The 24,082-nt window shown below is 38.0% G+C and overlaps 4 protein-coding genes and 1 pseudogene across 5 annotated transcripts; 1 reads left to right on the top strand and 4 right to left on the bottom strand.

Moving 5' to 3' along the window:
* Positions 1-432: 432 nt before the first annotated feature.
* LOC145237952 (uncharacterized) lies at positions 433-2,311 on the bottom strand. Its single transcript, XM_080100955.1, has 3 exons — positions 2,227-2,311; positions 1,505-2,069; positions 433-1,396 (listed from the first exon to the last, which is right to left on the bottom strand). The coding sequence occupies exons 2-3, from the start codon at positions 2,030-2,032 to the stop codon at positions 1,193-1,195; spliced, it is 732 nt and encodes a 243-aa protein (XP_079957081.1). The 5' UTR covers positions 2,033-2,069; positions 2,227-2,311; the 3' UTR covers positions 433-1,192.
* Positions 2,312-2,361: 50 nt separating this feature from the next.
* LOC145237951 (thymidine kinase, cytosolic pseudogene) lies at positions 2,362-3,943 on the top strand (annotated as a pseudogene). The gene is made up of 2 exons (XR_013862054.1): positions 2,362-2,420; positions 2,652-3,943. The product of XR_013862054.1 is annotated as a thymidine kinase, cytosolic pseudogene (transcript).
* A 335-nt stretch (positions 3,944-4,278) lies between these two features.
* Positions 4,279-7,803, bottom strand: LOC145237949 (uncharacterized). Its single transcript, XM_080100952.1, has 6 exons — positions 7,488-7,803; positions 7,116-7,287; positions 5,971-6,107; positions 5,256-5,375; positions 5,128-5,181; positions 4,279-5,063 (listed from the first exon to the last, which is right to left on the bottom strand). The coding sequence occupies exons 1-6, from the start codon at positions 7,786-7,788 to the stop codon at positions 4,468-4,470; spliced, it is 1,380 nt and encodes a 459-aa protein (XP_079957078.1). The 5' UTR covers positions 7,789-7,803; the 3' UTR covers positions 4,279-4,467.
* A 2,316-nt stretch (positions 7,804-10,119) lies between these two features.
* On the bottom strand, positions 10,120-12,247 carry LOC145237953 (uncharacterized). Its single transcript, XM_080100956.1, has 2 exons — positions 12,109-12,247; positions 10,120-12,007 (listed from the first exon to the last, which is right to left on the bottom strand). Exons 1-2 carry the CDS (start codon positions 12,232-12,234, stop codon positions 11,492-11,494), a joined length of 642 nt encoding a protein of 213 aa, XP_079957082.1. The 5' UTR covers positions 12,235-12,247; the 3' UTR covers positions 10,120-11,491.
* Positions 12,248-13,673: 1,426 nt separating this feature from the next.
* LOC145238491 (cyclin-I-like) lies at positions 13,674-21,974 on the bottom strand. The gene is made up of 9 exons (XM_080101685.1): positions 21,752-21,974; positions 21,174-21,327; positions 18,292-18,423; positions 18,140-18,214; positions 17,457-17,597; positions 17,162-17,392; positions 16,602-16,721; positions 15,746-16,049; positions 13,674-15,606 (listed from the first exon to the last, which is right to left on the bottom strand). Exons 2-9 carry the CDS (start codon positions 21,312-21,314, stop codon positions 15,473-15,475), a joined length of 1,278 nt encoding a protein of 425 aa, XP_079957811.1. The 5' UTR covers positions 21,315-21,327; positions 21,752-21,974; the 3' UTR covers positions 13,674-15,472.
* Positions 21,975-24,082: the final 2,108 nt, after the last annotated feature.

Raw genomic sequence — 24,082 nt, forward strand, 5'->3', positions numbered from 1 at the left:
GGGTAAATGTTGGGGCTACAGGGTTGAACACAACAATCGACACCTGTAAATGTCATTCTCTACAAGCTCCGACATTGTTTACAACCTCACCCATTTTAGGTGGCTAGCGTGGTAAATACTGGGGTTACCAACAAACACAAAGTGAGATGCACATCTACATAACTATATGTACCATTTGTGTAAATTTCATCCAAGTCCATTAAACATTTGATGGAAAAATGAGTTGGACAAACTTTAGGCAGAAAATAACCCATATTAGGAGGCTAGCGGGGTAAATACTGGGGTTTATTAACAAAAACAAAGTGGGATGCACATCTACATAACTTTATCTACCATCTGTGTAAATTTCATCCAAATCCATCAAACATTAGATGGAAAAACGTGTCGGACAAACTTTGGGAAGAAAAAAAAAACAGAAAAAACAACAACAAATTCGAGTAAAATCAATATAATTACATAAGGGGACCCATAATTAGGACAAAACCAATGGCCTCCCTCCAACTTTCAGACTGTTATATAAGTAAAAATCCTTACTTTGCCAGCTGTTCTTTGTGCAAAACCCACTATTTTGGAATGTAAAATTTGCAAGAAGATAAACGTGAAAATGTAAAGGTACTTCAACAGCACGAGATTAACATTCTGTGACTACTTTTGTTTTGGTAGAGCTACTAACATCATAACGCAAATGACAACCTCGGGAGATTAGGGGGCGTAAAGAGCTGACTTTTTTATTTAGCGGCTATAAATGGGTTGGGTAGGGAAATAAGTTTTTAAATTTTTTACATTAGTAACTAATTTTTTGGGATAGTTTTATTGCTTTTTAAGTGCTAACACCTTACCCCAACCCTAATAGCCCTAACCGTGAGCATTTTTGGAGATATAACCAATCGACTTTTGGTTGTCATTTGCGTTATGGTGTTAGTAGCTCTACCCTTTGTTTTGACTTATTGTTGACAAGCACACTGAAAACAAAAAGGAATATTATGGTTAGTGATTCTAAGATTTGCACAGTATGAAAATCTGCTTTTGACTTAGATGCCCAAGGTGTAATACAGACAATACAGTACTTAATAGCTGATTTTAAGTTGCACAAATTTACTCCAAACTTTTGCAGGTACATTAGTTTTTTGACACCATGCAATTGCCATGAAACATAAATATACTATAGCACAACAAATAACATCAAACAAATTTAGGATCTTGTTGTATATAAATCAGTGTCTTCTGTTGAGCTTTGCCCAGGATCAATTATGTTTGACTTTAGAGACTTTGAATCTGTAACTTGTTGGGTTATTGTGTCTGGGAGCAGGTGAAGTACTGTGTTTTGTGGTTTTGTAGATTCTTCATTGGCCGGTGTTTCAACTTGAACAATTCCACCCTCACCAACTTGGTAAACCTGAATACAAGTTAAAAATGTAAAACAAGCTATTGCAAGCTTAATAATTCAAACCAAGACACAAATCAAATAAAAAAGGCTACCAAATCAAAATAATGATCTTAATACCGTTTCCTTTTCTTCTTCCTCTTCTTTAGATTTTGTTGTATCTGTTTGTTTTGTTTGTTTGGCATATTTTTCGTATGCAGAAGAAATAGATTGAAACATCTTCTTGGTTTGTCGACCTACAGCAATTGAAATGTGATAGGATGTGATAGTTATGGTCTTTGAAACTTCATAGGCTTTCCATGGATAACATATAGATGCTGCACAAGCAAGGGTTCCGACTGGTAACATTCTCTTGTACCAAATTCTATTTGAACTTGATCTAACTCCCAAAACTCCACCAGCAAGCAAACCAGCTGACATAATGGACAATTTTATTTTTCCCTCAGTAGTTGTAGTATATTCTTTAAAGTCGGTGAAGAGTTTGAGAGTTTTGCGATATTTTTCGTGCACCTCAGAAACCAAGCGCACTGTTGAGTTTCCAATATTCATTGAAGAATGCATGCTAGAGTTTGTTTGCATCATTTGCGAACTATTGGAACAATTACAACCTTGATAAATTGAAAGTTCCTCAACTTTAACAGGCGGCATCTCTGCGTTCGGCTAAACGCACTTGTACTTTCTATATCTGCATGATTTAAAAAAGTAACATAACAATCGGCAAAGCTATAGCGGTACTGTAATGTGGAAGCAAGAACAAACTGAAATTTACAAGCATAAACAACCTCAGTCCTTAGTTCAGCAGTTGGCTGCTGCAGGCCACCAAAGTCGACATAAACACTTACCGTATGTGGAGTCAGTAGACTGCTGCAAACTATCAACTTTTCGACCAATCAAGCATAACGTTGGTTCAAATCAGTCAAGCATAAAGTTAAGGACTGAGTCAAAGTGGATTTACGATGGGATTGTATATTAAATAAATAAATGCACCGTCAAGTCATATGCATAGAGCACACCTTCAGGTCACAGAGTTTTACCGGTAAGTGCTCTATGGTTACTTTTAATAGTTCAATAATTTAGAAAATACTACTTGTTTGTATTTAAAAGCAATCTGAGAATATCGCTATTATTTTTCGTAAAATTGTAGCAAATGTCTCTATAATTTATTGCTCTACTTTTAGCTATTTTATTGAACAACTTTGATTAATTTAGCGGTTTAGCGCACGATGCACGAAGCAAAAAAACATAAAAATCAAATTGTTTGTTTAAGGCGGGACCTTGGATGTTGTTTCCAAATCAGCTGTTTTGGCCTGCTTTGTTTTCGTTTTTAGCGCCAAATTTCAAGTTTTTTGTGCCTTTAACGCGCGTACCGCGTACTGATGGCCAGAGCAAAAGTCGTTGGACTGTTCAGTTGGAGTTTGGGTTGGCGAAGTTCAGATCAAAATCTCAAAAAAACTTTTGCAGAAATTTACAAAATGTCTTGCGTTTCTTTATCTGGATTTACTCACAGCCCCACAAAAGATCGAGGCCAGATACAGGTGATATTTGGCCCAATGTTTTCTGGAAAATCAACAGAGCTAATGCGAAGAATACGACGGTATCAGATAGCTAATCGTGATTGTCTTGTGATAAAATATGCCAAGGACTTCAGGTACAGTGAAGAAGGAATGGCAACTCATGACAAGCAAGTTATTCCTGCTGTCAAAGCAACCAAACTTATGACACTCAAAAACGTTCATAACTTTTCGGTTATTGGTATTGATGAAGGACAGTTCTTTTCTGATATTGTGACATTTTGTGAAGAAATGGCAAATTCTGGGAAAACAGTTATAGTTGCTGCATTGGATGGCACATTTGAAAGGAAGGCCTTTGGTTCAATCTTGGATTTGGTTCCAATAGCTGAGAGTGTGGTCAAGCTAAATGCTGTATGCACATCTTGTTTTAGAGAAGCAGCATTTACCAAGAGACTTGGACAAGAAAAGGAAATTGAAGTGATTGGAGGCACTGATAAATACATGGCAACATGTCGACAGTGTTTTAGCCCCTCATTGCAATTAGCGCTTTCCCCAAAGAAGCCTATTCAGCCAGGGAGGTCACCACTTGCTGTAATAAATAGCAATCAAGTGATAAGTGCGCCAAACAAGCCTGACAGGCCCAGTACTGGATTTGCTGCAAAACATAGAGTATTTTGAGTTCAAATGCTACTTCATTCTGTGCAAGATTTTGTTTTATGTTGTCTAAAGTCCATGTGTAATATAAATGTAATCCTTCCATGGTTAGAAGCTTGCTCTTTCTACATGGCAATTGGCAATATTGCACTAAACAGCCTTTGTCATTAAAGCATAGTTTTAGTAATGATTTTAGTCACTTTCTTAAGTGACGCTGTTGATAAACATGTTTTGTTCTTAGCACCATTTTTATTTCCTTGTATTGGCCGGTTACTGTTTTGATTTATTTTGTTTGTGCCCTCACTGCCGTGCATCTTTCATTTTTACACAATGCCAGGGAATCATATTGTGTATTTGGTTGACTCCTGCAAATAAATCTTTCAAGAAAGTAGTAGATTATGATTGACTTTTTTGAGCAAACAGTATCAAAGTGTAAACAAAAATTGAGTAGTTGTAGTGTATGTGACACTACAAAGCAGTAGCATACAACTGCTCGTACACTTTCTTCAGGCCCCAGAAGATAGTTACCCTCACCTGTTCTTGCTGATATATCATAAATGACTCACCTGTTCTTGCTGATATATTATAAAAAAAATGAAGTGTGAAAAAGCTATTGCATTTTTTGATTTCAATTTAATGTTTAAAAGTTATTTTTGTTTTGGAGCTCCTACGTAAATAGGCTGATTTAGTTTTAGACACTTATCACCCTCCAGAATTAACAAAAATAAATGACCAGATGAATTATATATTTGAGATAAACATTGCAGTTATGTACTGAGAGCATCCAAAAAACACGGACTAAGAGCACTGAAACTTACACTAAGAACTTTCAACTACAGGGCAACCATAAACGTGGACATAAGTGACATGTACGGTCAGATAAATCTTGGTGCATAGCATATAGTGTGAGGCATAGAATCACATTGCATAGAAATTGAACAAAATAGCATAAAGGGTTGCATGCAGCATGTAGTACAAATTATTTCGCGTTATTTCCGCACAACCGGAGGGGTCGTTGGGATTCTTGTTTGCAAAACTTTGTTGATTAACTACTCGTTTAGTGTCAGGGCGCTTTGGGTGTTCCCTCAAGCGCCCAGTTCTTTCTTGTTCCTCAGCTGCAGGCATTCTCTTCGTTTTCAAAACAGTTCGTAAGGCAGGTCGTTTTAAGGGGTTGTTTACGTTACCTGATGTGGCATTTTTGCTAACTTTAGGTGAAGTAGCAATGGATTTTGTTAAAGGCTGCTGTTCTGGTTTGCTGGTTCTTGAATAAGATTTGTTCGTCTCATTTCGATTTTTGTTTTCTTTCAACTTGAAAGAATTTTCTTCTTGTTTTATTTCTTCGAAAGCGGTAGTGAAGTTGACCTGCATATAAGCAACATCTTCATCTTTGGTTTTTTGTTGGTTGACTTGCTTGGTGCTGTTTTCGTTAGTGGATTCCTTTGTACTGTTTAACAACGCACGTTCCTCTTTTACTGGTGTTTGAACGGTTGTGGCCATTTGTTCACGTTGTGGGTCTAAAAAATAATTCCATTGTAAATAAAATGAATTTTTATCAGAATACGCTTACTGCTTACTTACATCTATTTTCGTAATACGTCAAATTCAGTCCATCTGTTTTAGAATCCTTTTCACCTAAAGCCAAAAATACTAATTCAGTAAATATATATTATTTCGCGCTGTCAACGTAGACGCTTGATTCTACTTACAGTATTTGTTGACGTCAATGTTAAATAACTGGGGTCTGTATCTGACACTTGCTGCATGAAAACATTTTGCCGCTTCCTTGTCGCAACTACAAATTTTGTCCTGATAGGGAGAGTTTTTGCCTGAAATAAAAAGAAAATGGTGAGCAGGCCTGTTACAATTTACATCCGGCAGTGAGACTAGATATTGATCGGATAAAGCAATAATGAACACCAAATTTCTCACATTGGAAAAGTTCCAATCGCATCGTCCGCAAAACGACTTTTGGAAGATAGCCCATATATTTTGAACCTTTCACCTCCTTTTTCATAATTTTTCGACATTTCAAGCAAGTTCAGGTTCTTAACCCATATTCTACGCATTTTGTTTATAGCTTACACGCAAATACGATGAGCTTGTGTTGCTTATACGCAAATGGACCGGCTACGGAAGGATGAACGTGTAACGTGTATGCTATAGAATCTGGTATTACCCATGCACCGCATGATAACCGCCTGTGAGATAATAAGCCCAAAAAGAATATTTTAGATCAGATAATATTGTTAGCTAACTAAAGCCCGTACCCCAGCCCGAATAGCCCTAATTGTCAGCACATTTCCGCTAATTTTAATTTTCGGATTTTTGTTGATAAAACTGTCATGGGGTAACATGCGTTATCATACGCCGTTTAGTACAACAAAAAATGCGTGTGGGTTGATTAGTGCAAAATTGACCTACCACAAACAACCTCGTCGTTAAGACAATCCACATTGTAAGATTTCAGAAGCGGTTGGCCGACAAGCCATAGACTTTCCCACATTGTTTTTTCCACTTTAACGGCCTCGTCATAACAGCTATCATGCTGTTTGCAGCACCTGCAGGAAATATCAGTTAATGACTAATGGATGACTCAAGCAAACACTGGATTTATGACTTAAATATGCGCAAAGGTTGTGTGTAATGTTACAAACCGGCACGCTTGTTAAAAACATGTTGGTTAATTGCTGTTTGTACGACACACGGTCCTCATTAAGTTAAACCACTATCAGTGTGAACCGTGTGCAAGTGTTAGTTAAACTGCATAAACAATTTTTTTAAGGTTTCTGTTTTTGTAACCCATTGTTCTTGATTCTTGAAGGTACTCATAAGTTTACGGTGTTTGTTACGTCATAGAATATAACTATTGGCCCAATTCCGGTGAAAAACCATATCGTCTTTGCACAGTTTTACAAGACAAAAATGCGTGTAGGACAGCGGTTTCCAACCTTTCTGGTGCCGCGACCCTTTAAAAACAGTTCCCAAGTTGCGATGAACGCACGGATAAAATTAGTAGGCTATATATTAAATTTAACTTCTAAATATCGCAAAATTTATTTCTCACTATACTTTCTTTTCCTAATACTTGTCTTTCGATGCATCATTGATAGCCTGATTTTACAAATTAAATTTTAGTTTAAACAAGTTGACAGGTGCTGACTTGGCGATTATGATTACTATATAAATGCAGTATTATTACGTAAAACAAGGCAATAATTAGCATTTTGGAAAAACAATTAGGTCGTCGAAAATAAAAAATCCACCCCAGCTGTAGTTACTAGTTTACATACTAATTAATAAACAATGGCGGGAAGGAATGTTAAGCACAGTTCTTTTGTTTTTGATTTGTTAAATTAGTCTATGGCCTAAAATGAGTTGGGAGCCACTCCAGGCAAATTGTCAAGCGACCCAGTTGGGGTCGCGACCCACAGGTTGGGAACCCCTGGTGTAGGAGAAAGAAAATTCACCCCAATACGCAATTGAAAACTTTTTTACGGTTGGTTGTACTAATTTCACCCAACTGTATGTGTATACAAGTTTATGTTAGAAAGCAGTGAAGCACTCACTCGTCTGTTTCATCCAAAGCTTTTGCTGCATATCCTCGGTTTCCATTCACGCCACAATAACATCCGTAGTCGCCATATGTTCCAAGGATGTTAACACTTGGTTGGTAACAACGAATAGCCTGATGAAAGTTAATTGCGCTTCTTCGTAGCCTTTTAACAGTATTTTGTTTGACTGTAACAAACCAACAGAAAATAGTTGAACATCTAACCTCATTAACAATTAATTAAGTGTGTTTATTTTTTTAAAAACCTATACTTAATCCAACAATCTGTTATATCTGCGACCACGCCTAGAGTTAAGCCTTATCTAGAAACTGCATGCACATCTGACACCAGGACACTTAGGTCACCTTAAAACACATACACACAAACCTTCAGAGAGGTATTCCGTTGGACGTGCCACAGCCTCCACATACAGGTTTGTTGTTAGCACAGAATATACATAAGTTAAAACTAGAAACCGGTGACGCCACATTTTTGACAACCTTAAAAGACCTATCGCTAGAACCGAATGTTCACAACTGCCACCCAAAATGACGTGATTCCCTTCTTCGCCGGTTCGCCCATAGGAACTTGTGCAAAGCACGCGCTCACGCGATGCATCATCCTCATTGATTGGGAAAAAAGAGCGGTTACTATAGGTCATAGATGCACCTGTTCGGAATTTTCCCATAGAAAGGCGCCAAACAGTCAACTGTAAGTGCATGTGGCGCTTGGTTTTGTGTTATAAGACAAAACTCCTTTGTTCTCCATGACTAACAATATCTTGTTTGGCAGGATTACACGAGGTCAAACAATTGACAAGGTTATGACTTCTTAAAATGATGTTTAATTATTGAAGATTTACTTTGAGTAAATCAATAAACTACACCGATTCGCAAATTTAGGCTAGATTGTAAAATTTGTGCCAAAATGACTGGGACATTTTGAACTATTTTACTACATGCGATTTCGTGAACATCGTTGCAGGAAGGTACGCGAGGTTACTCCGTGTCAAAAAAGGCAGGCTTCCTATTCTATGTTGCTGGTGTTGGAGATGTCAGGCCAAATCCTATCGTTACGGTGGGCACACCTATAAACCGGTAAAATAAAAAGCATGTTGGGAAAAAATGTTGTTTTTCACTACAAACGTTTTCAATTATACTTAAAGGGTGGGGCGACATAAGCAAAGTTTATTTAGTTTCTTTAGAAGCCCAAATGTTTTATCAGGAGTCTAGACATATAATAGATCAAACATTAAATTCACAGTGTACTTTGTCACGTCGCAATATACAAGACATACTGCTTCGATTCTTTCTTCACAGTATCGTACAACATTGGTAAAAACGAGCAGGTATTTATTGCTCTTGGATGCATGGACTGCATATACTTCACTACATGTTCTGATTTAAAAGCTCAGACTGGTGGTAGTAAAACAGTGATTCATATTTCATTTTTTGCTTAGTTGTTGCTTGTTGGATTAACCCAGTGGTTCTCGAAGTGTGCTCGAGAATATGGACGATTGTGGAACTGAATAAATTATGAGGCCTTTAGAACAGTATATAGCGACAAGGTAAAATTGGTTACCGTATATGTCTTTTAAATCTGGGGTCACGTGACATACAAGCCCCAACACAACGCCATTCTATCTTATTTAGTCAGATAGAGCTAATGTCCAATAGTAAAACAATATGGAATATTGAAGCCTTGAGCAAAATTCCTGACGGGTTTTATAAGTATCGTCGGTGACACACCAACTTGCATTGTAACGCGTTATGTATAGGCACATTTTTGGGACGATACGGTCTATTTTACATTAAGTTTGTTAGTTATACTAACACGCAAAAATCACCAAAAAGCCTTCAATTAATACATATAAGTTGTTTCGCATGCATCGTACATCAAAAACGCACAGAAAATAGTTAAAACGTATAAAGTTTGATTCCCATAGGAAAAGATTTGTGACAACTACTGTAGATTAGGCCAGTGCTCTTCAACCTTTTTTGGCTTGGTGAACCCTTAAAGTTGTTGTGACGAACTCATGCACCCTGTTTACTTAAAAAGGTTAACTGAGATGAAAGCGATATGAAAAATCATTATGCATATCATCATGTCAATCAAACCGAGCAGAGCTCGCAAAAATTGCTTGAATTGCTACCAATACTCCAAGCATATGTTCGCGAAATTTCTGTAAAACACAGGGGAAAAAGCTTAAACTTGATATCCTAATGTCACTCGACTGTAACGCAGACACTATCAAACTTGGACACGGGGAAACCTTAAAAAAGTTTACCCTGGCTTACATAATTTGAAACCTACATCTTTTTTCTAATATCCTGACGGTCAAATATTAATGGTTCATTAAAAGTTTGTGATGCACCCTTGTATACCCCTTCGTACTGGTGCACCGTGCACACCGGTTGAAGAGCACTGGATTAGGCTGCTACATGTTAAAAATCCGGAAATAAGCAGTGTTTTTGAAATGTAAATATATGTGCAATGAGCGAAATTTTTTTACGCGTAAAAAGGCGATTGTTTGCGCAAGCCTAAAATTTTGTGTGTGGTGTAACAAACTAGCCGTGCGTGAAATTCCTGTGAAACTACGTGAAAGTAGTCCTTAAGCATGCATGCCGGCAGTTGATATCGGTAAATAAACATTACCGATCCGATGCGGGTTGAACAGGCCGACGAGAAGGGTTTATGCACACACACTGTTGAGATAGACCGATAAGGTCTTTTAAGGCCAATACAATGCTTAAGACGAGACATTGTTGAGCCAAGCCAAAATTACGTAGTTACAAACGTTCCCTTTATCGTTCGATGACAAAAAGGCTGATGATCGGTATGGCGAATATCGTCGCCGACAATCGATCCGACCGATAATTAATCAGTATATCCCTAATACACTGTTACCGTTTTTGAAACGGACATACACAAAGTGTATTATTTAACACTATTCCTATATTTGGCAAAGTTTTCCGAAACCCTGCTTGTTTTTGCAAGCAGAAACAGATGGGTCCCCAAAAAACATGCAAATATACATTTTACTGAACAAAGTACAAAAATACATCCAACAATGGTTCAACCCACAAAAAATTATCCAAATAAAACATTGTTGAAAAATTTGCCCATTTTAGGAAGCTAGTGGAGTAATATGGTTGGGCTGAGACAAAACAGCAAATGACATGCCACAATGGAATAACTGTCCATATTTCATCGAATCAGGTAATGTTACAAAAAAGACATATTTAATGGGGGACATGGACTCATTGTAATACTGGTTAGTAGTGATAGGACGATACCAGGTTTTGAAGCGAGTACCGATACCGAGTACCACATGTATATACCTTCGATACCGAGTACCGAGTATGAGTACCGAGTACTTAAGTACATTGTTGTACTTAGTTATAAATCACTGGCTAATTTATCTACCATAGTCGGGCTACAGGTGCACACACGCACATGCGGGAAAATGTAATCTCCACACGATAGCGAAAAAAATATACGTAACCGGGCGGAACTTTTTCCCGATTTTGTGTTGTCCAAAGCAAATTTGGCATAAAGTTGCCTGTGTTTTTATGTTGTAAACCGACCTTCGGTACTCGCATGTTGGTATCGAAAACTGGGACAAAATATTTCGATACCGAGTACCGATACCACTGAAATCGTTCGATACCATCGATACCGAGTACCGGGTACCCGTCCCATCACTACTGGTTAGGTTATATGGTTAAACAACAATAGACACCATGCAATAATCCATTAACTGTCAAAGTTTTGTCCAACTTGGGACGTTGTTTCAAAACATTACCAATTTTAGGGAAAAGCCATACTTAATGACCCAACCTACAGCCAATAGAAGTTTTGCCCCAATTGACCACCCTGTAGAACATGACTAGTGTTTGGAATGGCAATAATAAAGGTTTGTGACATCATTTAGTGGTTGGTATCACCCAACTGCCTTCTGTAAAACCAACATTTACCTAAATTCCGCAATATGCAGCATACGTTTAGTTGCACTTTAAAACCATTGTGGTGGCTGGCAGCATGAAAAATGATTTACTTTTTGTGGGCCTATCGTAAATTGCAGACTTGACCTGCTCAGGAGGTGTTTTATAGCGAATGGATGTTTTAATTGTTAGTAAGGTTGGTGATTTTTTAAGGCACACAAAAGTGTTTGTAAAATTACTTGACAAGCTATTTTTCCAAAATAACCAAATGGTTAACATTAACACCATTGTGCATTCAGTTAAAAAATACCCTACCAAATAGAGAGTTTAAATTTATTATTAACTTATCCACAACTTTGTGGTGGATGCTGACACATACTTACAAACTTCAAAATAAAACAATCTGCAACATACATTAAAAAAAAAAAAAAAAAAACAAGTGATTATTCATTTTAAAAAGTTGTCACCTTCAGTCATAAGCTCCCATATTTCAGTACAAATAGTTTTAGCTGATTGTTGATGGGGGTTAAACTGAAACTTTTTGTGATGTTGAGAAGATTGAACAACAACACCCTTAATAGATTCATTAGATTGGTCAATGCAGTCAGACCACTTGATTTTTGTTATGTTTGTCAAAAGCTGGTCCATAAATTTTTCTCTGGGATTTTCGGCAATGAGTGTCCTAGCCAAGTCAATCAATGCATTATTTATTTGCTGAATTTCATCTTTCATGTTCATCTGCTTAGCTTGTTGTGATTTTAGTTGCTCATTCAGTTTTGCTATTTTTTCTTTTAGTTCTTCAACAGCTTTTTTAAGTTCATCTCTGTTTGCATTATATTCTGACTGTTGGTTCCAGAGTTGTTCCATTTCAGACGTTATTGTTCGTTCCAATTGTTGCAAATTTTTCCATCGTTCCACATATTCATCATGAGCCTTTTGGCAAACATTTCCGACAGCGGCTGTCTAAAAGTTTTTGTTGTTGTTACACAATCACAATGAACTGTACTTTTTCGACATAGAATAACATTGTGCAAAGTTGCAAATCTTGTACATTTTGCACTTACTTGCATTTCAAGCTGGTCTTTTTGTGGCTGCAACCTTTTTAAGAATGATTTTTGTTTTTCGGAAACAATATCACATATTTCAATTTCAGCGCCATGGTTGAAATCCATTGCTGTTTTAAAAAGCATAAATCACCTACTTCTAAAACACAAATATTCACAACTATATTAAATGCACAGAAATTCTCTTTTAAAAATAAAAACTTATATAAGATTGAGGTGAAGGAACTTCCTCAAATATGTAATAACAGCATAAAAAATATATAAAAAAAATACAGATTTAAAAATTCGACACTACAACACTTTGTATTTCACTATTCTCACATCTCACAAACTTGCAAATGCAAACCATCTACATACCTACTTATAAGTATAAATGAAGTACAAGCCCCATATAATGTATCCCTAGGGCCATTCAATGAACAAACAACCGCACTAAAACACTACAGAATTGTTTTTGTCATCGAATCGAATTTGTTGCTAAACAAGTGGTGATCGGTAAGCCTAAGGTTGGTTTTTGCTTTGGTCCATTTCGCAATTTGTTGATGCAATTTTGTTCCCCTTACCGCGCTAACCATAGAAATCATTTGCGATAGAGAGGTTTTCGTAAACTTCGCAGTTTCTACCAATGATTTTACTTTTAAAATCACTATTTACTTTTAAAATCATTGGTTTCTACCATTTTGCGATGATTGTAAAAGTATGTATTGACCATATGTATCTTTTAGTAAGTTTTACACTTAACCTTTTGTCTCGTTTGGTATATTTCAAGCTTCATCATATGCGAAAAAATTTCAGCAAAATTTTGCCAGGTAAAAACGAAACAAATATGCTTTTTATAAAATAATTTTTAGTGGACAACAGGGACCTGAACTTGGACGAGTAGTCCAGGTCGCCTGATCCAAATACAGACTTTAAATATATTGATCCGGTTCGGTCCTAGGCAGTGGTGGGATTCAAATTTTTTTGTCAGCCGGTTCTATCACAAAAGTCATATTTTTTAGTCGGTTTTGTTGCAAAAAGTCCATTGATAGAATTTCGTGAGACGGTTCTATAGAACCGGTGCGAACCGGCTGAATCCCACCACTGGTCCTAGGGAACCCTTCTGCGGCATTGGCGCCGGTACGTGGGGTCAAGTGGGGGGCACTTGTCCCCTTGTAATTTCATTGTAGCCTACTTTAAAATTAAGGTATTGTGTCAAAAAAACTGACGAATAGGCTATTAGAAGTGAAGGAGAAAGTCCCCGAATAGGCCCTGCTGTTTTATTGCTTGTCCAACGGGAGGTTATAGCCTACGCTCTTGCCAAAGTTCTGCCCTGAGATCTACGTAACAAAAATAAAGCAGTGGTTTAGACATAGGCCTATGGTATCCTACCTACATATCAAGTGAATATTTTCAATGTTTCGGCAAGGTATCTGGCACTCCGGTATTTTGAAATCGCAGCCATTTTTCCTTTATAGCACAAGTGCCTATTTGCTATCGTTTCAGGGTTCACGAGACGGGAGTCACTATTGTCGCATCTGCCACCCCTATTCCTCTGCGAGTAACTGTTGGAAACAACTACCGTGTGTTTTGTATGGTTTTTTATTCCGCCCACGTGTGTTTGATACAAAAACAACGGTGAATTGATAAAATCAGAAACCTCTAAAAATTGACGAGGTTTACCAGGCAAGGCGGAGAGTAGGGCGACAAACGGATGCAAGGAGTCCGGAATGGGCGTCGCGCACAGTTTTTGTACAAGGCAAGCGACAGAAGAACGCGATAACCAACTTATTACAAACGAACACCAAGCTTCAGGCGGTGCCACCAGGGTTGAATAGAAACGAAAGGAAAGCAGAAAGGAAAATCGCGAAACAAACGCTGCTGACAACAATGCATTGTCGGCAAAAGAACAACGCTTGTAACGCCTGAAAAAAAGAGAATTAATTTGCTAGCTACGAAAAGCATAATACTGATCGGTAAGTGGGCTTGTGGGCGCTGTTGCACTGCCAAGTCGTCGATTGTGGATCACAGTTGACAGTTGACAACGACTGACAGCTCGGTATTAAGAGTGTAAAAGGCGAGAAAAGGGGCTTTACACAGCGACACCCAGGTTATAAGCACGCGCCAATATACAAGACACCAAATACAAAGTTGAACACACTCTTTTGTTTCCATCTACACATATCGACTCCGTCAAGTATGACAAAAAAACGGCTGACCGCTGGCCGGCGATGGCTCGTCTGTACAGAGACGCTCATTTACAAAGTTGTAGCCATCGCCCGATCTTAGATTTTGCCAACCGGCACCGTGCGGAGGCTGTGCAAAGCATTGGTATTCATGTCTAAGTATCTTTGTCTCGATAAAGCGGAAGTGGCTTGAAAATCAAGCGGTTTAGCGCGAAAACGGGAGAGGAAGGGCCTAATGCAAACAAACGGCGAAACCAACAACATATCCTCTGTTTGAAAAAGCCAAAAGCCACCACAAACACAGTAGGCAAAAACACTGGGTACCGGTGATTGTAGTGGTGTGCGGCAAGCAAAACTGGTGTACCTCGTCTTGCCGCGAATGGCTACACAAGTTACAAAGAGGATATTACGCAGCGCTCGCTTTGGTTCATCCCGTCACGGTAACACGTAGCGACTGATGCAATCGCTTGAAAAATCGTGCAAGTTCGTGACACAGCAGGCGCGCATGTGTAAACAGCCAAAGGGTTGCGACACCAATTATGTACAACTGGATGTCCTCTAAGCCTTACAGTACACAGGGACTCTATGTATATGCCCATGAATTAAAGACCCGCCGCGCCAGTGTAACACATAAAAACGGCGAAAATGGAAATGAAAAAGTCGCACAATGACAACAGATGACAAAAGTAGACAAAATAAATTTCTAACTGCTAAAAGAACGAACGAAACAGCAAAACAACTGATACACGACAAACAAGCTTCAAAAATGGAAGGCTGTTGATACCCCAGATTTCATAGGAAAATTGAGGCTTACACCACAAACAATATTGAAAACAACTTAGGCTCAAAAAAGATCCAACTTTGCTTTAGTGTGTTTCAAAACAAAGCTGTCACCGAAATGCAATTGAACTGACAAAGGTAAACAGTTGAATTTTCCTACCACTTTTTTAATACTGCATTGTAACATAGGAAATATCGGACCAGCCTTTTGGTGCTGTACCAATGCTTGTTTTGCGTGTAATAAGTGAAATAATGCCACAGACTATCCAAAAATAAACTTTCTCTGTGTCTATGACAATACAATTTACGAGACAAAGCAAGGTACAATAAATGATGGAAATATAGTATCTCTGATATATATATATATAGATATGTATAAGCGATATATTATTTAGTAGGAAAGGTATTTGAGATTTTTGCTACCCCTGCATGCTGGGAGCTAGTTGCTCAGACATTGCAAGGAATCGCTGGGGTTGACCTGGGAATGAGGAAGCTTGCAGGTGACACCTTTTTGACAGGGTTGGCACAGTGGCTTGAAGAGGCTTGTTGCAATCTGACGACATAACATAATAAGTCAGTCACAAATCATATTGCCAATAGCTAAAATAGTAACTATGATTATGTGATAAAATATCATAGCCAAGTTTGATTGTTTCTGCAATCAAATCTTTTGGATACTGATCCCAACATACCTTGGTTCTGCATTTCCCCACTACAGTAGCTTGGCATGCCCCATTTTACGATCTCAGCGTAGGTTAGAGGACGGTCGTGGCTCTCGAAATCAGCAAGTGGAGCCGACTCGTCGTCAGTTTCTTCACCTTCTGATGCAGTCAAGGTTTTGTCAGAGTCGTAGCACAGTGGTGATTCGCCAACCTCCATATTTTCTCCATCAATAATTGTGTCTGGTTCTGAGTTGTCCCTAAATTGCTGCTTGGCCCAGGTGGAGTTTGGAGAGGCAAATGCAGCCTTAGACTTGCTGGCTTTTTGACAAGGGATCTGTACACAGGGAAAAAACAAAAATATTACTTACTTGCTTTACAAAGTGTGCACAAAGTAAGAACAAAGTGTGCACGAATACAATCGGTGTCTAACAGACACTCATGAACACCAGGTTTGGTCTCTCATAACAAACCTGTGGTTTGAGGTATGCATGCCATTAGAGTTACAGTGGAGCATGGTGGTACGTTACTTAGTAGCTTTCTGCTATACTTTTTATGTCAGATTATGCTATGCAACTTGGCTGGCCCAACTAATTAGCCCTGGTTTTGGGGCAAAATTCATGTCTTGAGCAATCCTTGAAAATTGCTAACCTTGCTAATTTCAGAAATATGCTAGCCTAGTCAAGAAGAACAGGCCAAGCTCTTGGTCTATCTATTCAAACAGGGTTTAGATGGGTTACATAACACCAAAAGTCGCCAGGTTGTACGAATAAGGAACAAAGTATTTTTACACTGAGATTTGTGATCAACTGTTAGTTTGACAAAAATGTTTGTGGATACATTAATGATTGATTCAATACAAAAGGCTTGAATGTACCAAAATTACTACCTGGCTTGTGTGTAATGGAATATCTTCTGAATTTACTTTTGTGTAAACTTTTTCAAAAAGGGTGTCAGATAGAAGGTTGTTGAGAGTTTCCCTGCACTGCATGAAGTCACTTGTTTGGATCTGAGAAAAACACATAGTTACTATTACACCGAAGGTACAGTAACACTAATTTGTGTTTGTGATAATTAACTGATCAACCTTGGTAAAATTTGCCAAACAACATGAGAATCACCCTTGGCAAGTGCACTTGACAACTGTCAACAACTTGTCAAGAGGCAGCAGCCACCTATGATTCTTAACCAAGGCTGAACACTTCACATCGCAGAGAAACTTAACTTACATTCTAGATTTCAATGGGCAGCTGGAAACATGAGAAGTAGACAATAGATTATTGTACATTTAATTAGGCACTCCGCGTCACCAACAAGGGTATCCAGTTACAAGTGTTTGGGAATTACATTTATGAAATTTTTCATTGTATTCTACTCGACAAAATTTGCTGCTGTGGCATTCTGTTTTGCGGACAAAGTATAAGCTGGATTTTTTATTCACTTTTTTACCTTTGCGATAGCCTGCAACTGCCCAGTAATGGATGTCCATTTACTGGCGTCAACAATGATCGATTCCAACTCCAATGACAACAGTGCTAGTGCAATTGCTGCATTGGGAAACCGGGCCAGTTTGTAGTGACACATTGCATGGGTCAAGTCGTTAGTCAGAGCTGCCAATCGATGTGTAATTGAGATCACTGATGACAGGTCAGTGAAATGGCTGAAGGCTATAACTTGGAACTGTTCAAAAGGATTTACAGTTAGTCAACAACTCCTGGGTATGTTATGTGCATTTGGGTCTTACTATATGTAAATAGTGCAATGGGGTTGTTGCATTAATGTCCCATGAAAGTTTCTCCAGAATAATTCTTTCCATTCTTAAAACATCGCATATTCGACATCCACAGTTACTGTCTTCAACCAATTCACCAGTGCACGGAATGACCTGGGTTGAATGAATAAACAAGCTTTATGTCAAATAATTTTTCAAACACATTGGACGGTAAATCACATCATTGCTGTCTATATTAAGGGCAGGAAGAGTCAATCAAGCCAGGGTGATGGAAAGGCATGCATAACTATTAAACCAGTGCTAGCTATAATTGATGGTCCCAGTTGTGAAATCATACTTCCTTTTCAATAGGATGCCAGCTCAGTCACAGCACAAAGAACCATTTAGGCCTATTTTGACTATATTTAAGAAATAAAAAAATATATGTCCTGCTGCAACAACAACACTGTTTAATATTGTAATATTTAGCAAGATAGAAGTTAATGAAATGTGTTGGTTGTACTGTACTTTTGTCCAGTGTATGCTACCATTTGGCAGTTGTTTGATAAAATGTGTTGCTTAGATTGTACTTCTCGGAATTTTATGACAAATTTGGCATTTGTTGAAAAAAAATGTGCTGGTTATCTTCTCCACATTCTTTGTTTAGTATTAAGAGACATACAAACAACATTTTAATGCACACAATCTATGCTTACATCTTCTTCTTCAGTGATCTTGCTTGCCAGATAGAAACAGGTAATAGCAATGCATTTGAGGTATTTCGGTTGGGCCTGTTGGGAAAGCATAAAATTAGGTTTTTGTGCAAGTGTTCAAAAGAAAAAGGGTATTTAACACAACAATGTCCCACCTTGACTGCTGTTATGAAGCGGTCAAGGATACTGACAGCAAGGAAGAATGTTTCAGGGTGAAAATTGAACTGGTTGTTGAGTTCAGCAATCCATATCACAACCTCGTCGCGGTCTTCGGGACTCACGTCCTTCTGCAAAACAAGGTTGTACCAGTTGAACCGCAGCATTTGAATACATCAAGCAGGACAAATAATCAACTCAAAATCGTTAAGCGTTTGTTGACTTACGACCCACAGAGCAAATACGACAGTTGCGCCATACAGCCGTCACTGTGTACTTAAAATGCCAGGGCGTATGCGGGCAACGGTGACGTCGCTCGCTACGCCTGGGTGATTTTCGCTAAGCTCGTCCTTTTCTTAAACGCGAAGACGGAAACCGCGTCAGGTCGCGCCCCAGCGTTGCTGTGAGCGAACATTCAAATAGTTACCGCCTGGAAACCGCCGCTCGTTAAGGGAAGGCGGCAACGCATCAAGTCGCGTTCGTATTTAAATGGCCCAGCCGCCTACACGGTCCACAGGCGAAGCGAAGGACAAAAAAACGACCTCCAAATTTGTAGTAAGGTCACGCAACAGCGGCGCCCTTGAAAACAGTGCAAATCGCCCGAAGCACCAACCACGTATGGCGAAGTGCCATTCCTAATTGCACCATTATGGCGAAGACTTATATTTGCACTCAACATTGATCAACCTTGCAGTAAACCATGTTTGCGTTGAAACATATGTCATGACGAACAAACGTGACCCTCCCTGGTAAAATGTAGGCCAAAAGTAAAGTAGCAAGCACTGTCAGCACAAAACAAAACCTATATATACCTGTTTTACCTTCCACAGATAGTAGGAAATTATTTTGGGTGCATGTTTACAAGTTATACTAAAGGTTACTAAAATGTCAAAAACTACTATAAGGGAAACACATTAATATGCTAAGTAAGTTAACTAAAGTTTAACAGTCCTGCATTACCAATTTTATTAAATATGACCACATCCTTTGTTCTCATAGGAAAGGAAGTGGTTTACATGGTTTGACAGAAGGTAACATGCTACTGTTTGGTGGGGCTAAAACAGGTTTACATGTTTTTCTTCCAACATTTAATACATCTGATCTCAAGCAATGCCCGATAAAGTTGTTTTTCTTAAATTATTTTATAGTTTTTGACAATCTTTTGTAAAATTTTAGGGCTAAATCGGAACAAAGTAGTCTAAAACATAGGCTTTAATCTTATCCTAGAGTTTTTGGAAAAATACCTCATGTTAACTATTTATTTGATTTCAACTTACATATTATCGTCCCACTAAATATTTGGATTTACCACAGCTCAAACTTGAGTTGTAAGCAGGAATATCACATTTTTTTATTCCACAAAGCAGGTTTTATTAATAGAACTACAGGCAAGCTTTTATTTGTATTGAATGTGTTTGTCTCTTTGTTGCTATGATACCATATTTTTTGACATTAAAAAATGAAGACATATAAAAGACTATGTTAAAATTGTGTTCAACTCGGTTGCTTTTTGGTACATAATAAAGATGATTTAACACAGTGCTTTTCAACCTTTTTTAGTTTGGTGAACCCCAAAAGTTGTTGTGACAAATTCATGCACCCCTTTTCTTGAAAGGTAAACTGAGGTAAAAATCCTTATGCATATCATCATCGTTGATACGAAAGTTGAAGTTTTTGTAAAATATTTGTATTGAGACATCACAGACAAAATAGTTAACTAAATAATAAATTTTAATATTACACCAAAACTTTTTTCTAATTTCCTCAAGGTCAAATATTAATAGTTTATTAAAAGTTTGTGATGCACCCTTGTATAGGGTTGCCATATTTTGTGATACACAATCCCTGACAACATTTATCTCGGTTGTGTTAACCCAGTTTTTCTCAAACTTTTTCGTTTTTTTTCTAAACGATCCCTTTGCCATTATTTCGAGGGCTCGCGGTCCGTAAGTCTGAATGTGTATTTCAGAAAAACGAAAGTTGATTGCAAGATTTTCCAGTTTGAGAACCGCTGCATTAACCTTTTTTGCGATCCAAACACTTCTATTCTGAAATAAATTTAGAATATTCGGAAGTCACACGGACGGCGATACGAGATAACGTTAGATACGATACTCTGATCCTTGTCAATTAACTTTCTGCGTAGGCTTCTATTTAGTTCAGTTTATTAGGCTAAGCTCACTACTCTTACTATCCTTGAAACAATAAGCACATATATCAGGGGTCGCCAACCTTTACCAGTCTAAGAGCCATTCGAACCAATTTCACACAGAAAACAAACAAAATAATGGGAGCCACAAGGACCTTTTTTAATTTAAAATAAAATGCCACTGTAAAAACGTTTTTCCGCTCACAACATTCGACTTTTGTTGTTAGTTAATTCCTTGCATCGCACAGTTAAGGCAAATGAAATTTCCCACGTAGCATCGAATGCTGTGTTTTCTTGAGACGCGGATTTTTATTTGTGTATTTAACGGGTATCTTCAGACAACTAGTAACAAACAGGTATTGTTACGCGCACACACACACTGCAAAACGAAACAGTAACCTTGTACCTATCCTGTGAGCCGCCAGTTTACGTCTTTATGTTTCATGGTATAGACCCCGTTGAAGTACTAGAAACTTTCTCCGTTGGTACATTAATTTAATAGTATACATATATATTTTCTTAAATTCCTGACTTTTAAGTACATTTTAACATTTCTCCCTGACGCAGATGTAAACACTAAATTCCCTGACATGTCAGGGAAAATCCTGACGTATGGCAACCCTACCCTTGAACACCTTTTCGTACTGGTGCACCCCATGCATAATTTGGTGCACACTGGTTGAAGAGCACTGATTTAACATTACAATACTTTGTGTACAGTCTTATATTTACCATGCTTGCGGGAGATGACAATGGTACACCCTTCCATTCTTCTTTGTCTTTATTCAGTGTGCTTTGAAGCATAGAAACCAACCGCTGTAGAGGCCAAGCCTGTTCTTTGAGCATAATTCCACTTCCATGAAATTTCTCCATGAATGGTCTTAAGCTGCAAAAGTAAAAACAAATGCATAAGTTTAGTTTTTCAATACTGTTACAAAAAAATGATTACTGTGCAGAAATAACTGTGTACTGTAGTTATTTTTGCATTAAAATTGATTTATTCAAACAATATTTTAAGACAAAATAAGGTATCTTGATTTACATTTCCTGTTAGGGCTTAAATTGCAAATACATGTTTAGGCAAGTAATTGCTGTTTGTGCCCAATGAAGATGATGTTTAAGTTGGGCATATTTTCTAACAACATTTCAAAATAAATTAGCAAAAGGAGCCTGTAAAAACAACATTGTACATAGACTTTTACAGTCAGTAATTAGTTCCCTTCGTAAAGTACCATCAATAAATTAATACGTGATATGCATGTTAACCAGAACAATTGCGGGTCAAAGCCACATAAACAACATGGACTAACCTCTCTACAGCAGTGGTTCCTTGAAGTTGTGTTGACTGAGAAGGTATCCATAGATAAAAACTTTACAGAAACAATAGGCAATCCATGGCAGTGTTGAAATATGTGTATTTAGGCAATAGCTTCCATGGCTAGAATTTCTTAATAGTTCACAGCAACAAATTTCACAACACTGCTTTTCTTTCACCGCTATGACACTGGGCAATAATGAACAAAGGCTCTGAAACCCAAAACAGAACTGAAGAGAAAAAAGACAGATGACGTCAATCACACAGGAAGGCAACCGTGACGTAACATTATCTCTGTAACAATTCCTTTGTGGTTAATATTTTTTAAAGCTTATATTATTAATCATAGTACAGGCTTCGAACGTTCAACTATAATTATCAATTTGCATTTTTACACCCCGTGGTCTAGTTTGGAAAGCATAATGTGTTACGGTTGACTGAGCGCAAAAATGGAAGGTTTTCTGGAAGCATCTCTGTTTGCACATCCGCACGGCGCACGTATCTGCACTTCAACACAACAAAAGCGCAAACTAAAACAGTCGCTCACGTATCACTACAGTCTCGTTGGCATCTTATATCTTGTAGTATAACAAATGATTTTTTTGAAAAAAATTTTTTTTGTTACGCAACCTTTATCCTGCAGTTTGATTTGACATTTCTTTCTTACTTACCGCACTTGTTGTGCTAATACTGCTTTGTGTTGAGAATCGGAATGTTTTAGTTTGGAGCATGTCGCCAAAACAAAACCCAAACGTTTGTAATGCTGTTTTTTAAAAATATACCGACTTCATATTAATTTTGTTTCGATAGAAATATTTCTGATGTGGATCGGCAACACTTAATTGCTGCACCTACATCATGTATGTGTAACTTTTAGCACTAACAGTACAAAGTACTATATGTCTTGTAATATTGTTGTTTTTAAAACTGTTTTCTTTGCAGAAAGTATCAGGCTACTGATTTTGTATCAGAGACGGAGTTGAAAGACTGTAAATGCAACATTTGGGCTAGCCGCTATTGCATCATAAAACATAGGCCTACCGATCTCTTCATATCGTTGGACATTTGGTGAACTTGAAACCCAGAATAGAATAAGCATAGCACAGGGACTGCGATAAAAGGTTTTGAAAAACCTGTATGTTTGTAGTGCGGCCCAGAGTTGTAAGTTGGGCCGGTTACGGGTTGAGTCCGGGCTTGAGTTTCAATAAAGCGGGTAGGCTATGGTTCGGGCCTGACTTTACACTTCATTTTGCCGCATTTTTACCGACACTAAATCGGATCGGACGATCAAACCAAACATTAATAACATGTTTTTACGCCCCGGTTTTATTGTAGGGATTGCAGTTATAAGAGCTATATAAGTTTATAAATGCAGCCTATACTTTGTAAGCCATTCTCTTTTATAATGATCTGAATTAAGTGCGTATTGCAAATGATTTAATTTCCTAATTTAATCGACTATTTCCAACAGTATTTGTCTACATTGAGGTTTTTTTTAGCACAAAGATGTCCAGATAGATTATGGACTTTGCAGTTTAGTTGGGTTTGCTACATACATTTTTGGTGGGGGGACACAGGTCTTACGGGGAGGGCACGAGACCCGAAAGTTACTTTTAGGGGGCCACGGTGCATGAAAGGTTGAGAACCACTGGTCTACACTTAAATCAACAACCGAATGTTAGAGCGACTGCAGTGGTGCATCGGCGTCAATACCGTACAAATCTCTATCCCCACCACGCGGTGAAACAAATAAGACAGGAATATTCCTGACAGATGTTTAGAATAATTACATATTAGTGCCACTATGGTATCTAAGACTTTGGTGCTTAATTAACAATTAGTACTTGATTATACTACGTACCGTATACTTCTTTAGCTTTAACAGCCAAATCTACTTTAATCTCCCCCTTCAAACAGGGGTTGTCAAGTCGAGCCCCGTTTTGTTTTTTAACAAACGGGCTTGATTCGTATCATTCTGTGTTAGTATTTTAGCTAGTTGCTGTGAATGACCTAATGCCCAACAGCCCACAAACGTCTTGTTTGAGCCATGGTCTAATATTGTCCATCGTGCATGCCTTTTTTTCTCATTGGCAGGGTTGCCATACCGTCTTTATTTCTAAGATGTGGTCAAATTTTAAAGGGCAATGTCTTATTTGTGACATCATAATGGAATATATGAAAAAGATGGCATATGATATGTCATGGACCGGGCCTAAACGACTTTCGGGCCTAAACACGGGCTACCAAAAATGAGTCGGGTTCGGGTCGGGCTTCCGGCTTGAATTTCGGCCCCGCCTGCAACTCTGCTTCAAAAAACACGATCGTG

The sequence above is a fragment of the Phallusia mammillata genome, chromosome 7, assembly GCF_965637545.1.
Source record: "Phallusia mammillata chromosome 7, kaPhaMamm4.hap1.1, whole genome shotgun sequence".
NCBI lineage: Eukaryota > Metazoa > Chordata > Ascidiacea > Phlebobranchia > Ascidiidae > Phallusia > Phallusia mammillata.

Coding starts and splice junctions, on each gene's coding strand:
- LOC145237952 (XM_080100955.1), bottom strand. CDS start 2,032: ATGCCGCCTGTTAAAGTTGAGGAACTTTCAATTTATCAAGGTTGTAAT. Junction 1,397..1,504: donor AGGAAGAAGAAAAGGAAACG/GTATTAAGATCA, acceptor ACTTGTATTCAG/GTTTACCAAGTTGGTGAGGG.
- LOC145237949 (XM_080100952.1), bottom strand. CDS start 7,788: ATGGGAAAATTCCGAACAGGTGCATCTATGACCTATAGTAACCGCTCT. Junction 6,108..7,115: donor GCTTTGGATGAAACAGACGA/GTGAGTGCTTCA, acceptor TATTTCCTGCAG/GTGCTGCAAACAGCATGATA. Junction 5,376..5,970: donor TAACGACGAGGTTGTTTGTG/GTAGGTCAATTT, acceptor TTTTTATTTCAG/GCAAAAACTCTCCCTATCAG.
- LOC145237953 (XM_080100956.1), bottom strand. CDS start 12,234: ATGCTTTTTAAAACAGCAATGGATTTCAACCATGGCGCTGAAATTGAA. Junction 12,008..12,108: donor AAGACCAGCTTGAAATGCAA/GTAAGTGCAAAA, acceptor AAAAACTTTTAG/ACAGCCGCTGTCGGAAATGT.
- LOC145238491 (XM_080101685.1), bottom strand. CDS start 21,314: ATGGAGAAATTTCATGGAAGTGGAATTATGCTCAAAGAACAGGCTTGG. Junction 18,215..18,291: donor GCTTCATAACAGCAGTCAAG/GTGGGACATTGT, acceptor CTTTCCCAACAG/GCCCAACCGAAATACCTCAA. Junction 15,607..15,745: donor TGGGGAAATGCAGAACCAAG/GTATGTTGGGAT, acceptor TTATGTCGTCAG/ATTGCAACAAGCCTCTTCAA.